General features: G+C 38.0%; 1 protein-coding gene across 1 annotated transcript; it reads right to left on the bottom strand.

The window, feature by feature from the left end:
* Positions 1-6,737: 6,737 nt before the first annotated feature.
* On the bottom strand, positions 6,738-9,096 carry LOC104437810 (zinc finger CCCH domain-containing protein 2). Its single transcript, XM_010050845.3, has 2 exons — positions 8,535-9,096; positions 6,738-8,027 (listed from the first exon to the last, which is right to left on the bottom strand). Exons 1-2 carry the CDS (start codon positions 8,998-9,000, stop codon positions 7,225-7,227), a joined length of 1,269 nt encoding a protein of 422 aa, XP_010049147.2. The 5' UTR covers positions 9,001-9,096; the 3' UTR covers positions 6,738-7,224.
* Between the last annotated feature and the right edge of the window lie 8,926 nt (positions 9,097-18,022).

The raw sequence follows: 18,022 nt of genomic DNA, 5'->3' as shown, positions 1-18,022 counted from the left end.
TGCTACATGGGCCTGAACAGCTGCTTTAGCAGAGAAAGCCCGACCTTGTTGAACTGCTAGTTTTAGAACCCAAGTGCTTCAATTGGCCTGTTCACATGAATATTTCTTCTGTCCAGTGCACGACGTACAACGAGCAGAAGTTCCCATTTTTAACGGTCAACGCCCATGTTGCATCTTCTTGTTTACCCACCTAAATTAGCAATGCAAACTGAAAAGCATGAGTATCGATGGCGTCCACTTGTAATGCGCATGACAGACCACATCGTCGATTTGTAGAGCATGGTATGTCAATTCCAAAATGGCCAAATCTAAGAACGACGGCATGGTGCAATTAGAAGGCTGCATTGAATCTACATCTAAGTAGCACCAACACCGATATCAATATCAACACACGACATGACACAACATGACAAGCCGACACTTTATTTTTTAAAAATTAGAGAATTCCAACATGTTGAAACACGTGTATTAAATGTATATTTTTATATATACATGCTAAATTATCAAGTCTCTTCTAACATGCTTTGACACGCAAGTCTAGAATGTTGATAGCTTTTTTTTTTCTTTTTCTTTTTTACCTTTAAGTTTTATGGATAATTTGAATGGAGTTAAATTTGTCAAATAAACTATGAATGGTATTAACAAATGGTAAATTAATGTTTTTAGTGTAAATTCATTTTTGGCTCCTTTTGTTATTACTATTTTTTTTTTTTACATACTTACATTTTGACCCCTCATTTATTGGAAAATTTTATGATTGACTCGGTGTTTATCGGAATTTCGAACTCGCATGTCGGAATTCCAGACTTGAGTGTCAAAGAATATTGGGAGAGTTAACCAGGTGTCGAATTTGTCGACACATATTAACTGAGGGCTGAAAAATGTCGAAAATTATCGGATACATGTTGGAGTGTCCTACACAACACGAAAAGTCCAGGAAAGTATCGGTGCTTCATAGATCTACAAGACATTTCTTTTGTGCATTTGCATTGAGTGGTATTTTGGTTGATTATTGGGGATCATCTTGTCAAGGAAAACTCCCTAATTAATTTTGAAGATTGACAAAATATTTCTTAGTTGTCCTTTGATTTCGATGGTAAGCTTTTCTAGGTGGAAACTTTGAAATTTATCATCAGAATTTACTTATCAGACTCAAGGATGCATTGAATCCTTAATATTCAATCTCAACGAAATAAGGATATTAGTTCAACTATGAATCATTGTGCTTACGGCTAGAAAATTAGCATAGATTCCTTACCTTATAAATATCGATTGTCTGAAAGGAAGATATTAAATACATTATTACTTATTTGGAATATCTCAATCTATCAACAAGACAATCAATTGTAGACGGAATGTTATCTAAAGGAATGATTCAACTTATGGAAACCCTATCTGCTGTATGGATAGTAGATCTTTTCCGAAACTTCATTCTTAGCAATAAGCAATTAGATCTTTTTCAACATTCAAGTTCAATGGATTTATTAGATGAATGATCCTTAGAGCTTGGGTCCAACAATCAACTTGGACATTGAGGAATACAAAAGAAACTTGTAATGTTAAAGGATGCCAAGAGAATATCAAAGTTTTGAATTCCAAAATTCAACATAGTCTTTTGCTTAAAAGACATTTGTCTTTTGTGAGCTATAGTTTGTAATTTCTTAGAGATCATGAGTGTGAGATCAAACAATCTTTCACCCTAGTTTGAATAGTGAATACTCAGTCCTTGTAACTTATTATCGATTCATCATAGTGAAATCTAGATGATAAGCTGTTAGCATGAGAGAGTGAACATAAATTTGTCAATACCAAACCACTATAAACTTGTTGTGTACAATTTTTTTCTATCCCTTTATCTCTTGCTTATATTTTGTGATAGATTGTTGCACATTGAAAAGATCTGAGCACTGCATAGCTTGTCTCCAAACGTTGTCCTCTTGCAATAATCTTAATTTTATTTCAATTCTACATTGTCACATATTCACCCCCTCTAGATGATAGATCTAGCCCTACCACATCTCTCCTTCTCATTTCATCAAAGATGGGTTAGCAATGTCGAAATCAAATGACTCAATGGAAGACTCTTTTGGAAAGTCACTTTCTCTATGATCTACAATCCAAAGCATCAATATTGTTCTCTTTAAAGACGTATATTCCAGTCACAATACTATCTCGAGTAAATATTGTATGTCAAAATAGCTATATTATATTTCTTGAGATATCATAACATATTGTCAATCTTTCATTCAGCTAGTGTCCAATAGTGTTTCCTTTCTTAATTATATTATAGGTACTCTAAAATACAAAGTTATTGATTGTAAATTTTGTATGCTCGTTATCAGTCCACTAAATAATACCTCGAATTTGTTGGGTTTCTAAATTTGAACATAAGCCACTTCCTTATCCATCATACTTACAATTAGTGACATATTTTAGTAATCTTTTTTTTTTGACACGTCAAATTCATATCCTTAACATTTTGATTTGCATAATGTTATCCTACCCTAGTCTTATCTCATCTCATTCAATCAAATCAATTTCACGAATAGGTCCATTCAAGACAAAGCTATGGCCATTTTGGAGGCAAACCACACACTCCATGTTCATCCCCCACCTCATTGATGGTTTCCTTTACAAAATTCAGAGATCTGGCCCCCTCCTACAAAGATGCAACAACAACCTCTCTCCTCCCAGTCCTCGAGATAGCAAAAACGAGAAGAGAACTCTCGTAACCAATATTTTTCAAACATAAACATAAAATCCAGGCCCAATAAATAAAATAATACATGGGTTCCACATGATATCTATCCAAGAGAATGATAAAATCCCCACGTGTAGACATCACATGAAACTCTCGACATGTCCATCAATCATTTGCTAGCTTCAAAGTCAATCGATCTTGGAGACTCTCTAATCAAGATATGCAATCGAGATTAGATAAGAAAAATGAAATCTGAGAATAGGAAAATTCAGAACCCCACTCGAGATATGCTCCTCGGGGTTTTCTTGATCCTATCCGAATCCCAAATCTCCCACGTGGCCGTTGAAGGTGTTTGCTTCAATGGACAGCAACTTGGAAAATGAAGAGCTGAGTGGGAATGCAAGAGAGGAGCACCACAAAATTTCCAAACAAAAAATCAATTAAAAAAAGTCATCGATAAAATCTAGCGATTCATAAATAATTACATAAGGTCAACATCATAAAAAATCTCAAATTAATACATTCTCATTGCATTTCACAATACATTAAATTTCGTGTTATAAAAAAATATTAAGATACTACGTACATGTCACATTTATCCAATTTTATCCTAAGATTTTAATAGATTTATCGCAAGTGTCATCGAAAGGAGAGACAATGCCGTCCAAAAACGACAAAGGCGTTTGTAGTCCCATGAAAGGGACCGGAGCGAGGTGGTCACGACTCCCTTATCCATAATTTTGATACCCGCTGAGTTGACAGCAGCTTTGGATATTGTCGCCTAACCACCGCCCGCGGACGTGCGATGCCCTCCCACGATTTGGACTCGTCTCTGCTGTTGGTGGCGTTTGAATTCGATTCTTCTCCGTCTTCTTTGTGTTTTTGCTTTCTCGAGAAGGAAGGCGACTGGGGCCATCACACGTTTGGGACGCTGCCATTCAGCTGCTCTTGATGAAGGAAATAATGCGATCATGGATTGGATATCGTCCTCTAGCTTTACGCCACTCGTAGCATCGATTCGAGCCGCAAAATCGTGACTATATTTGGGTAGACACGGCATCCTGTTCTTTTGCTTTGATAATGTTTCTTCGCTCAGTTTCCTCCGGCTGATAATGATTCGTCACCACTATGAAAAAGAAACTCCAATTGACTGCACCTCGGAATTCAAGCCTGCGCCCTTGATCTCTTCGGCTCCACAGGAATTATATTCTTCAAAAGATCACTCAAGTAACGAGTGATTGAAAAAAAAAAAAAAAAAAAAAAACAAAGTTCGGTAAAAACACATAATTATGTACGTCGAGCAATTAAGATGTTGACACTTTCGTAAGTTCCCGAGTATCAAATTCTTAGATACCGAGAACCCAAGAGAGTTCGCGAGAGAACAAATCTCAATTGATCGTATTACACAAAAGACATACAAAAGTTTTTGTGCAGTGCGACGTTTATGCGAGAAGTGTGAGAAATTAAGCTGTATCGGGACATCTTTAGGAGGGTACGGGTGCGTGTATATTGCTTTTTAGGGCCTTTGGTTTGGTGAGTTCGATGGGAGAAGGATTAAAGATTAACCCAAGATCTTGGAACTGCCACCTACTTTGTCGGCCTTTTCCTTGCTTCTTTATTGAATCTTGAAATTGAAGTCTTGTCCCCACATGGCATGTCCCTCTCTACTACCCCCTTTGAATGTCGTTTAAAGAGAAAGGTGAGAACAAGGAAGTCATCCTTTCATCATTTACAAGTTTAGAATACCAATCGCATAAATCACTTTATAGATACAACTATGTGTTTACACTAAAAAATGATAAGACTTAGTTGATAAGAATAGAGATTGGTAAAGAGCAAAAGTCATCGATGAAAAGAACAGTCGACAACTTGATGAGTAGAAATATTTTCATATATTTAAGCCCCTTTAGATAAATGTGGATAGCTTGAAGAGCATGGATAACCAAGGAAGCTATCGACAACAAAATTTGGTGTCTTGAGATGAAATCATTGACATGTAACTAGGGGTGAACGATTTTAGGATTGCTCCAGATCAATTGAAACCGGTTCCTCAGTTTTTTTAATCCAGAACTTGCGTACCCTAGAACCTATCTTGTCAATCATTTCTCATATTGATTCTAGACTTTACTTGGGAATCGGTCAATTTTTGTTTAATTTCTTTCTTCTTCTTTTTTATTTTAATTTTAATTAAGCCAATGGTGGTGAGAGGCAACTAGCCGGCGAATGGCAACCTGCATGGAGTGGCAAGGAAGAAAAAGAAAAGAAAATGAGAAAATTAAAAAAAATGCTTATTTTTAGAAATTGTTCTCAAGAACAAGAAGTTTACTTTTTTTTTTACTTTTTTTTCTTTTCCAAATCTATTTCCCAGTTATTTTTTTATTATAGGAAATAGAAAAATTAGTTAATATTACTAAACATTTCTATTCTTTTGTTTTGTTCGGGAGCAAAAAAACAAAAGAATAGAGAAACAAAAATGTTCCCATGCACTACCTAAGCTTATTGTGGAGAGGTGTTGTTGTAACTTCTTGTAATTCTGAAGCTAAGCATTTATCAAAATTTAGCAACCACCTGGAGATGAGAAGTCATGGTGACATGAAGATACGAAGATGTGAAGGCATGATTAAAATTGTTTAAGAACTAATGGTAGGCAATTATGCTGTGAAAACTATGTTAGGGTCATGCATTCAAACACAATGAAATAGAGAATAAATGTAAGAAAGATTAATCAAAATATAAGGTTTATTCCAATTCATAATAAATTAAGGCCACATCCAGTAGAATCCAATAGAGAATTCCATTATAATTAGCACATCCCACCTCTTTGTTTCAACCCTCAATTGCAAGAGAAAAATTATATATCACAAGTAAATTATTCATGGGCTCAAACCAAAATTATCAATATAGTATAAATTAAAGCTATAAGAACCCTTTGGCGGCTCATTGGGGAGCGGGAACCCCATGCCTCCCAACACCCTATAAATACAAGTGTTTGCATGAGTTCCGATATTGTATCTCCATTTTAAAGTATATCATTGATTTCCTAGTACACTTGCGATGCTTCCTATAAGGAATCGCTATAAAACTTATCCTTCTTAATAAAATCGAAGAACCACTTCATGAGGGATTTCATCGTTGAGGCAAATTTGAGCGAAAAAAATACATGGCTCTCTTTTTTTTGGAAAATGGGAAGAATTTTTCTAGTTCAATTTTGTCACATTGAACCAAAATTTGAAGTAATTAAAATTGCAATCAAATCAAGTCAAGCAATCGAAACTCAATTAAGCCAACTCGTTTAACACACAATCTTGACTCGAATCTGTTGATTCAATTTGATCCAAGTATTGAGTTTTGAATCGAGCTTTTACTTTTTATGGATATACATCCATTCATAAGATTACGTTTTGCGACTTCCTACTTGAATATGAGATTAATAATCACTCGAGTCACTCGGATTCTAGAACACAATCCAATTGAATTCAAATTACAAACCCATTTCAAACGACGAGACTAACCAATGTACATAATAAGATAACGCAGAGCAGACCGTTTCGCGAGGTGGGGGAGCCAATGCTACACGGTCGCTGCTTGACCATGTCTTGTCCCATTCCCCCACCTAATTCATCATCATCATCATCAACACACTCCAGTCAAAACGCAAGTGGCACGACAAAAGAAGATCTCCTGAATTACTGTGATCAAATCTTCCATTTTTCAAAACCGGGAAAAGGCGAGAAAAAGCTTTAGCAGATAAGGACGGGGATCATCCGCTCTTATCAACTCAACCCAAACACGTCCACATCTAGAACCTCATCTGGTTTTTCTTTATCTGTTATACCGAGTTGGAAGATAAACCCAGGTGCTGAACCGGTCTTTTCCGCATGCTAGGGACAGAGTCGGGTGGAGAGATATGTTTCTTTAATCACCACTCTTGATCTCGTAATCACTGTGCTAATGACGTGACTAATTCCTCTCACTGGAGTCCGAACAAGTAAAGAAAGCATGAACAGAGCCAAGAATAGAGTAAAGAACAGAGCACTCATGAAAGGGAAATTAGCATTTATAATCCGAGAAAATGATACGAAACAGAGATTTCAAGGACTTGACCAAAAAACGATAATCAACAATGCAAGCCCCAAAAAAGCCAAAACCCCAGAGATCGAACTTCCACGTTCTAGTTTCTTCCTATACAGAAATCTGCAATTGCATTGCGAATATTTTAAGAATGCTTACTGAAACTTCATTTACAAAGAGAGGTAACTGGAAAGTCATCGGACCACAAAACAGAGACTTGAAATCTCTCTCCCGCTAGCCAATATTTACACCTTGAGAAGAAGGAAGGTAATCATCATCATCAACGGAAATGAACACGAGATATATTCACACATCCGAGTCAGAGATTAATCAACAGGCCACCCGATTGCTGAACACCGCCCACCAGCCCCCAAAAAATCACTTGTTTCGACCCAAACAAAATTCGAGCTCCAAGTCGACTCGGGGAGGACTCGAAGGTGCTTCTTCGGCCTTCACATGACCAGCTCAAAGACCCACCCCACGTCGGGACTAGCTCCGGTCCCGACAAGGTCGGCGCCATCGAGGGAATTCTCCTTGCTGAGCTTGGCGTACATCTTAGCCCTCAAATCTCTCCCGGACTCGACCCTTTCCATGGAAGGCTCCTCCTCGCAGCGACGGTGAGACTCCCACAGATCAAAGAGCCCGCCTCCACCGCCGAGCTGCCCGTACCGCGGTGAAGACTCGGCCCTGGGAGTCACCGGCGCCGCAAGGTGGCACCCGGGTCGGAGCGGGGACCCGAAGAGAGACCCCCCCATCTGCCCGCGGGGGCTCATCTTCATCTTGGCGATCTGCATATTCCTCATGCAGGCCACCAGCTCGCTCACCGATCCGGGCGACCCACAGCAGCCGCCGCGTTGGTTCGGGGACATCGGGGGCGAGTTGGTCGGGGGCGAGATCGGGGGCGACGAGGTGGTCAGGATCGAGGTGGGCGAGGATATGAAGGAGGCCGACCACGGCTTGGTGAAGTAGGAGTCGAAGGCCGCCGCCGCGGCAGCGGAGGGGCGGACCGGGGACCCGAACTCGGAGTCGGTGGCGCTCTTGGGGCTGTGCTGCTGCTGCTGCTGCTGCTGCTGCTGCTGCTGCTGCTGCTGGGCGGGGAGGACCCGGAGCTGGTCGGGGGAGTGGGCGAAGAAGCAGACGCGGCGGCGGCAGCTTTGCCCGTCCTTGCACGCCTGCGTCCGGTATCGCTCCGGGTGGAGCCAGCACTCGAACACGCCGTGAGCGAACTCGCACGCGTCACCCTTCTTGCACGCGCCTGCACAAAATCAAGAAAATCTCACTCGTATCAAGAGGAACTCAAATCAAATTTCGTCGCGCAGAAACCCAAAATTCCCATTCACGACGAAAGTTTCTAAAATGATGTAAACAATCAGAATCGACACTTTGGCCGAAAATCTCTCATTTTACCCGGATCAAAACCGATCGGAAATTTACCCAAAGATATCATTTTTATTCGTTTGGTAAATCTCGGAATGTTGCAAATATTCACTAAATATTTTGCATCGATAATATAAAAATGAAATAAAATAAAAAGGCGAAACCGCCCATCTTCCTTAATCCAACCGAGAATCCTTAAAATAATCCAAAATGGGTAAAAAACTTAATCTTCTTTTAAACAAATCGCCGAATACCAAAAATGGAGAACCTGGGCACCCCCTAAATCCAGATAAATTTACAGATCCAAACAAAACCGCAAGAGAAAATGCAGTTTTTTTTTTTTTCCATCTTTCGCTTCTGCATCGCATGTTACTGTTTCCCTTACCTTTGCGGAAATCAGGACATGCAGTGCCGGAGTAGAAGAACCGGCGCGGGTCCCTGCGTCGCGCCTTCTCGCCGGGGTGCGCGTACGGGCACTCTGTCCAGTCGTGCGACCTCCCGCGCGCGCACTTCCTCACCTTGAACTCGTACATCCGGAACTCGTCGCAGCCCAGCACGCCGTCCTCCCCGGGCGCCCGCCCGTCCTCCTCGTCCTCCTCGTCCTGGTGGTGGTTCGACGGCAGGAACCGCCGTAACGCCGTCAGGTCGTTGCAGCACTCCCCTCCTCCCGCGGCCCCGCCGGCATTGCCGCCGCCGGAGTACGGGGAGTACGGGGAGTACGGTGAGTACGGCCCGCCGCAGCCGCCGGTGGCCGGGTCGTCGAGCGGGTCCCACACGGGGGGGATCTGGACGGTCGGGGTGGAGCGGGCGTGGTGGTCGCCGCCGCCGGCGGCCATCGTCATCATCATCATCGTCGCTTCTTCCTCCTCCTCCTCGATCGTTTCACTCGCCGGAGATGGGAGTCCAGTTCGGAGATTTTCGCAAGGCGATGCGATGGTCTGAGGGTTAGTAGGGGGCGCCCTTTTATGAGAGAGGAAGTAACCGTGGTTGGGTTAATTGTTAATCCTGGTTGGGTTCGTGAAATCTACCGCCTCCACTTCCTACTGCGGTTAAGATATTGCGGGGGCGGGCGATCGGGTCACCGGGGCGAGCACGGGGGCCCGGGCCCTGGGGGACACGTGGAGGGCGGGATGGGCGGGCGGGTGACGGGGCGAGGGTGACGGCGGGTGAGATTGAAAGGAGTCTGTGGATAAGACAGAGGGACTGCTGTCGTGGCACGCGGATTTTATAGGTGGAGGGCTGATGGTTGTCGAAATCACGGGATAAACGGTGGGAGAGGGTGTGGGCGAGATGTGACGTGGATTCTGGGATAATAAATATTTTTTTAAGAGGAAAAAGTGGAAGAAAGAATTTTTGGGAAGTTAATTTAGTAAATAAATGCATTGCAACGGTTGTTAGGTTAATTAGTAGGAGTAATGATACAAATGGTTCGGAACTTAAATTCAATATATAATGTGATTTTCAAACTTCAATTTATTCAATATGATCCTTAAACTTAAGTCAATGCTTAATGTAATCTCTAAGCTTTAAATTTCTTTAACGTAATCTCTGAATTTTTTGCAATGTTCAAACTAGTCTCTAAATTATATGAAAATTGGACAATATTAAATATTTTTATATAGTCTATGGACTATTTTGAACATGAAATGACAACATTAAATATTTTCATATAATCTAAGAACTAGTCAAAACATGTAACAAAAGGTTAAGGATCACATTAAACAAACTAAAAGTTAATGGAATATATAAAGAATTAGGTTAAAGTTTAAGGATCACTTTAAACAAATTGAAAGTTTAAAATCACATTGTACATTAAGCCAAAATTCAATGACCATTTGTGTCATTTTTCCTAATTATTACTACCTTTATATATGTGTGTGTGTGTATTTTTAATGTGGTTCGATCCATTTCGAGTATCTGACTAATTCTCATTCAACATAGGCCCTTGCTATGTTTGTGTTTTTAGAACGAAAATGTTTATCATTTGAATGATTACTTATTTTGTTCACAAACACCTTAATTTTTTTTATATGAATTACAAATTTACAGTGTGTTTGTTTTATGGAAAACCTATGATATGGACAATATTTAAAAAAAAAAAAAAAAAATGATAGCTTGAATCTCTTAAAAAATCATCGTTTACATTGCTTAAAAAAATATTTTTTATTATGCATGAAGCTATTTAATCATAAATTGTTTTCAATGGTAAAAAAATATTTTCAGTTACTATTTTTTAAAAGATATAATCAATCATTTTACAAGAAAATGTTTTCCAAATCTTAATTTTTTTGTAAATGCATTTGTTTCATGGAGAAAAAAAGAATGAATTGAAAATTCTTTTTAACTAAATGATTGGTTATATTGTTTGGAAAAATTAGTCAAAGGAAAATATTTTCATTATCGACGATAATTTATGAGTAACTACTTTAGTAAGTGAGAAAATATTTTTCATTTATCCACTTTTGTAAACAATACAAGCTATTATTTTTAATATTTTCTAAATCTTGAATTTTGTGTGAAACAAGGCACCATTAGTATTTTCATCTGTATTAGAACAAACTTTACATTACACTGGGGGATCGGTACCTATATTATAAAGACAAAAGCAAATAGAACTTTGTTGCTGCTATTTTTTTTTTTTTTAACTCTGGATGTAAGATTATTAAAGAGAAAATAACATGCAATTCTTATCCGATAAATGGCTCGGCCTGCAAGCTCGTGGGTGCAGTCGTTGTCGGGTGTACAAACCCACATCAAACTTCATTCCAAATTGCTGCAGAGTAAAAGGTCGAATATTTAGAGAGCAAAAACCCTATCTATTGAATGGCATAGTTGCAAACTTAGCATTTTTACAAAAGCCTATCGACGGTACTCAATTATCCGTATCCGGAGGGTTGAAAAGGATAAATTTGCATAATGACAATAAAATTGTTTGGATGTTTTGATGAGATAATTATGTCCTTATATGGAGTCCTTTTCAGCCAATTGGTGAACATATAACATTTTAGCTCAAATATATATGTGATTTTGACATGTGAAATTATTGAAGACATTAATGAGAATCTAATTTCAGATGAAATATCTCCATCTCAAATACAGAGGGAAATAGACATAGAAAGAAAGGAGAAAGGAAAAAAAAAGTGTATTGTTAGTCAAGAATTTCACAATCAAAAGACATTCGAAAGAAAGGAACGTAATATGGAAGGAATCAAATATGGAAGTGACTATGAAGTTTGAATGGTTGATTTCCAACATTTAATCATATCACGTTAGACTTAATTGAAGCAATTAGTCTTGATACACACGCTACAATTTACCCTTCCATGTGATTTGTTCTTTTCATTGTGCAACATTACAAGCAAAAATAAAATTCATGACTCCTAATTGCACTAGGAAATTGAAAACATTTGACATTACTTTCTTTTTCTTCAGCAGCACAAATTCTTTCCTAAAGGAAAACATTGGATCAAACCATGCAATTTTTAATAATAAATAAAATTAATTTAAACTTAAAAAGTAAAATTAAATGGGAGAAGCATTTCAAATTTGTCGCATAGAATGTTGGAATGAGGTTAAATCCACTATAAAAAATAACAATAATAATTGATCTTATGGAGTGCACTTTCTTAATAGAAAAATAGTAAGAAGGTGGAATGGTTCAACTTTTTTGTTTTACCTCCTGGTTTTACCCCCTTTCCTTTGATCAATTTAACCTTTATTTTTCTATTTCATCTGTACTTGTAAAAAAACAAGTTTCGAAGGGCTTTAATGGGAAAACACAAAAGGGACACAATTTGATTTACTAGATCATGTGTCCGTTAAATATTAATAACAAAGTTTTGTAGCAAACCCCAACATTCCCATAATACCTTCCATTTTATCTTGGCATGTTTAAGAACCAAATATCCTTCCTCTCTTTATTCTCGACATTCTTCGGTGAAATTTATCATTTGAATTTTATGCGAAAATCTCTTCATATCTTAAAACATATACATGAAAATATTTTGAAGAAATCAAGGAACGATCAAGAGAGAGGGCTATTAAGAAGGTAAAAACTACCCTCCACTTGATGAAGACATTCCATCATAACTCGAATTTCCAAAAGCGTGGAGCTCGAACGGCGGTGGACTCAACTCGACCCCGTTTTCGGGTTACAGGGTTTTTGCCGTGAGTGACAGGAAATCTCCGTGAGTGGCTCTCTGTTTCGATGTCCTACGCAAACAGACAACGTGGGAAGCAAGTAGCAATTGGTTACTGCTATTTTCTTTCTTAAACTCCGGATAAAAGATTATTAAAGAGAAAAGAAGATGCCGTTCTCATCCGATAAGAGGCTCAACCTGTAATCTCATGGGTACAGTCATTGTCGGGCCTACAAGTCCACGTCAAACTCCATCCCAAATTGTTGCGTAGTAAAAAAGGTCGGATATTTAGAGCAAAGACCCTATCTGTTGAATGGCATAATCACAAAACTTAGCATTTCCATAAAAGCCTATCAAACATACTCAATTATCCATATCTAGGGGTTGAAAAGGGTAAATTTACAAAATGACAATAATTGGTTTGGCATGTTTTGATGAGATCTTTTTATCTTTATCTAGAGTCTTTTTCAGTCAATTGATGAACATATAATGTTATTTTAACTCAATGTGATTTCAACATGTGAAATTGTTGAAGACAATAATGAGAATCCAATTTTAGAAATAGAGGGAGGGAGAAGTAAATACAGAGAATAAAGGGAAAAAAAAAGGATATATTTAGCCAAGAATTTTGCAATTAGAAGTAATTTAGAAGAAAGGAAAGTATTTTAGGAGGAGTCAAATATGGAATTGACTATGAAGGTAGAATGGTTGATTCCAAACGATTAATCATATCATGTTAGACTCAATTGAAGCAATTAGTCTTGATACACACGCTATGGTTTACCCTTGTGTGAGATTAGTTCTTTTCATCATGCAACATTACAAGCTAAAAATAAAACTCATGACTTCTAATTGCACTAGGAAATCAAATGAATTTGACATCATTTTCTCTTTTTTCAATAATAAAATTTTTTCATAAAGGAAAATATTGGATTAACACCATGCAATTTTTAATACAAAAAAACATTTATTTGAAAATTAAAAAGTAAAATTAAATGAGAGAAGCATTTCAAATTTCTGACATAGAATGTTGGAATGAGGTTTAAATCCACTAGAAAAACAATTAATTGATCTCATGCAGTGCGCTTTCTTGATAGAATAGTAGTGAGAAGGTGGAATAGTTTAACTTATTTTTATTTTACCTCCTCGTTTTTCTCCCTTTCCTTTGATCAATTTAACCTTTATTTTTTAAAATTTCATTTACACTTATTAAAAAAAAAAAATTGAAGGGTTTTTATGGGAAAACACAAAAGGGACACAATTTGGTTTGCTAGATTCTGCGTTTGTTAGATATTAATCACAAAGTTTGGTCTCAAACCCTCCCATCCCGCAATTATCTTCCATGCTATTTAATATCCTTCCTCATTTTATTCTCGACATTCTTTGGTGAAATCTATCACCTGAATTTTATGTGAAAATCTTCTCATGCCTTAAATCATATATATATAAAGAAACGAGAGAGAGAGAGAGAGAGAGGCTATTAAGGAGGGAGAACTATTGTCCACTTGATGAAGACATTCCATCATAACTCAAATTTTCAAGCAGCGTGGACTAAACTCAATCCATTTTCAGGTTAGAGGGAATTTTGCCGTGATTTATATTTTCCATCTATTTGAATTTGAGCATATCCTTAAAATACTCAAAAGTCCTACATACAGGAAAATTGCCTTAGGGTGGGAGGCCCTGCTTGGGTTAACATTCTTTGGTGAAATTATCACTTGAATTTTATGCGAAAATATTTTCATGTTATATATATATAGAGAGAGAGAGAGAGAGAGAGAGAGAGAGATGCTATTAAGGAGAAGGAGAACTATTGTTCACTTGATAAAGACATTCCATCATAACTCAAATTTTCAAATGGCGGTGGACTAAACTCAACTTCATTTTCGGGTTACAGGGAATTTTGTCATGACTTATAAAGAATCTCCTTAGATCTGAACAGGTCCTTAAAAGGCTCGAGAGTTTCCAGACAAGTGGAAGAATTGTTCCGAGTTGGGAGACCCCACTTGAATTGACATTCTTTGGTGAAATTTATTACTCGAATTTTACTTGAAAATCTTTTAAATAACATATATATAAAGAAACGATAGAGAGAGAGAGAGAAAAGGGGGGAGAGGGGCTATTAAGGAGGGAGAACTAGTGTCCACTTGATGAAGACATTCCATCATAACTCTCATTTTCAAACCGCGGTGCACTGAACTTAGCCCCATTTTCAGGTTACAGGAAATTTTGCCGTGACTTATAGGGAATTTCCGCGAGTGGTTCTCTTAGTTCGACGTCCTACGCAAGCGGACAACGTAGTGAGCGGTTAAAAAGCGAGACAAAAATCGCTGTGGGGAGCCGTACGATCTCGTCAATTTGGTGGTGGGGCCCCCGTGATCAGCTCCACCATCTCGGGAGCCAAGGGCCGAGATCTCTCCAACTGCCCCCAATCCCACGTGGCCCCAGCTACGCGACAAAAGAGAGGCGACGCCCCCGCGGGGAACAAATAAATATCCCCCCCCCACACCCACTGCGGTGCGGACAGTCCGTACGGCCCGCCACGTGTGTGATCGATGGTGGGACGATTGGGGGGTTGTCACGTGACGAGATCGTCCGAAGACCCCCCCGCATCGCGCGCCACGTGGTTGGCGGATAAGGATCCTGCCTCTTCCCGGTTGCTCACTGCCGACTTCGTTTTATTATTATCTCTCTCGTCCTCCTGGGACGTGGCAAGTGGATAGGATTTGCCTTGTATTTTTTTTTTCCTTTTTAGGGTTTTGGGGATCTTCTTTATTTTGCTTAGTTTTTATATTTTTTTTTGTCCGTTTTACACTCGAACTTTTGCACGGGCTCTTTATATAACGGAAGAGCCCGACGTCTGTGGCTTAACATCCCCACTCCGCACCTTCCCACATGAGAATGTGGGCTCCAATGGTTTTCTTTGGGTGACTTAGGTTTCTCTTGGGTGAGTTTACGTTTGAGTTCATTGCTATTTCATTTATTTCGGAAAAATAAAATAATTTTAAAAATATTTGATGCTATATAATCTATTGTGCCGCTTATAAAAATATTTAGATATAAATTATTGTCATTGATATAAAATTTTCTGTTAACCAATTATTTCAAGCGATACGAACAATTATTGGTAGAAAAATAGGAAAATATTTTTTATTTTATTATTTGCTATATTAATGAGCTCTTAAGGGGGATGTTTTCTCAGGACAATCCATTTTAATTTGGGTTGATTCTCACCCTAGAATTATGAATCGGACCATAATGGGTCCGTTCCCCATATGTGGAATTGAGAATTGACCCATGTGATCCTAAAATTGGTCTAGTTCAACTCTCAGATGAATCTAGAAACCAACAGTGATGTCTTTCTTTTTCTTTTCTTTCTACTCCCTGCAAAATTACAAGTATTGTTGTATAGTCTACATTCTCATTCTTTGAAAATCTCGATGAAAAAATGGTAAGGCCTGATAAACTATGATCAAACATCATTCACTTGCTAAAAAAAAAAAAAAGTACTAGTTTGGGTGACATGCCTCGCAAAAACCAGATTGAAAATCACTAGTTCTAAATTTTAGGAACTGGGAGTTGCCTTAATTCGATTTGGTTCTGATTTGGTCCTATTCTAGTACTCGCCATTAATTTTTTTATTTATAAGAAAAAGGTATATGATTATCCACAACGTTGCTCTTGTCGTCTATTGTGTTCGTCAGTGGTCCTCTTACTCTCATCTCGCTTCTCTTGCCTATTTGGTGGGGGCCATTTCAATGTGAAATACTTACTATAAATAGATGTATAGAGAGAGAGAGAGAGAGAGAGAGAGAGAGAGAGAGAGAGAGAGAGTAATATTAAAATTCGATTAATAGAATGGAGATAGTTAAGCAGTTGCTTAATTATTTTTGTTGGGGTTTTCATTAGCCATATTTGCTATGGCCCATTTTATATGACATTTGCGGAGTCCTTCTTTCTTTCTTTTTTAAATATTAGATCTACCCCAAAAACCCTGCTAACACTTATTTATTAGATGATAGAGATACTCATCTTCAAAAAAAAAAAAAATTGTCTTGTAATTCTGTTTAGCATTGGCTCAAAAGATTCAATCAAGTAAAAAAATCACCCCATGCATTAACTGAAGAACGAGCTACTTAATTCTTTCACTAGAAATATTAGCAAACCGTACTTATTAGGCTTGCGATATTTCTACCCCTCAAATAGCTTTACAGGCACTAAACTATAAATGATCTAAAATAGCCTTTGGGACCTTAGTTTTAGTAAGATTGATAAAAGAGAAAAAATGTGCCTTAAATGTAGATCAATCAATCTATTGATTTTTATCAACTTTTCCTAAACCCTTGTTTTTTTTTTTTTTTTTTTTTTTTCGGTGACCTAGAGAACCCCGCACAGCTAGCAACCAGAGGTAAACCACTGGTGGCGACACATGCTAGCCACCACACACGTACCAGCGACACACACGTGCCACCGGGTAAGTCGCTAAGAGTTTCAAAGTTAGTCTTCCTGCAACACAAGTTGCAAAAGCTTCGAACACTAGACCTCCTCGATGGAAGTCTAGCGCCTACCCAGCTGAGCCACCGCGGGATGGTTTACCTTTGTTTATTCTTCTTTTGTGTTCAAATAGAAGAAGCTTACATGTTTGTGCTTTTTTACAATAATCATTTAGGATTTGAGTATTTCAATAAATTTGATGCTGGGGATTTTAATTTTTTTTTAAATAATAAAGTACATTTATTTTACAATGTCTCCCTAAAATTCATCAATCTCTAATAACTCCTTGTGATGTACAATTCTTCAGTTCTGAGGACATCACTGAGTAGAAAAGGGGAAATAAAATTCGTACACAAACAAAAAAATAATGCAGTGGAATAAAACATTTTTATTTTAATTAATACAAACAGTCTCGCATTTCCATGATAATGTGCAACTTTTGCATTTTTAATGAGTAGCAGCTTTCACCGTTCAATTTGTGCTATCGACTAATTAGTTCTTTTGAGGTTGTTCTCGTCAATTCAGCAAATCAATGCGTGTTATAGCCATTTACATGGTGAAAATAGTGTGAGCCAAGTATTATTTTACCAACTCTACCTACTAAAACTTACAAATAATGATCACAGTTCCATGTCTAGTAAGGAACTAATAGTATTGAGCGACAATTTCAATCATAATCAGAAAACTTTTTACCAACTCACCATGCAAATTTTTTTACTTATATTGTCAGCACTTAATTTTTCAATTTTATCTACCGGGGTCTTCCTCTCGAATTAATTTACGTTTATAATGTTCACCCCCTTCTATTTAATTAATATGCTAACAAGTTGGCCAACTTGCACCGGAGACATTCTCCAATTGGTGCCTTGCCTAGAAAAACATGCATAAAATCCATTTTCTCAGCCGACCATCTTGCGGTCCCGTCACTCGAAAGGACTCCAAATCCACGTTCTAGCCCACATTAATCGGTTGAAAAATCAATACCTATTTTTTGTCACCAATATATGGCGTGTATGCAAGGAAAAATAAATTGATAGTTAAATCGCAAGTTGCAAAAGTTAATGTGATTGATAGAGAGATGAAAGCAAATCAACCAAACCATTTTTTGTTTTACTGCTATTTTTGTACTTGCATCATAGGGAGCCTACCTCTCTCTCTCTCTCTCTCTCTCTCTCCCCGCGGTCAGAAAGGGGCAAAGTTGATCTTTAGTTAATCATACTTTATTTGGAGTAATTATCGA

The sequence above is a fragment of the Eucalyptus grandis genome, chromosome 3 (assembly GCF_016545825.1).
Source record: "Eucalyptus grandis isolate ANBG69807.140 chromosome 3, ASM1654582v1, whole genome shotgun sequence".
In the NCBI taxonomy this organism is placed as follows: Eukaryota; Viridiplantae; Streptophyta; class Magnoliopsida; order Myrtales; family Myrtaceae; genus Eucalyptus; species Eucalyptus grandis.
This window is presented reverse-complemented; position numbering and strand designations above follow the sequence as displayed.

Bases quoted from the DNA above. Each gene is read 5' to 3' on its own strand.
- LOC104437810 (XM_010050845.3), bottom strand. From the start codon at position 9,000: ATGATGATGATGACGATGGCCGCCGGCGGCGGCGACCACCACGCCCGC. The intron at 8,028-8,534 runs GTAAGGGAAACA...GATTTTGTGCAG, and splicing joins ATGTCCTGATTTCCGCAAAG to GCGCGTGCAAGAAGGGTGAC.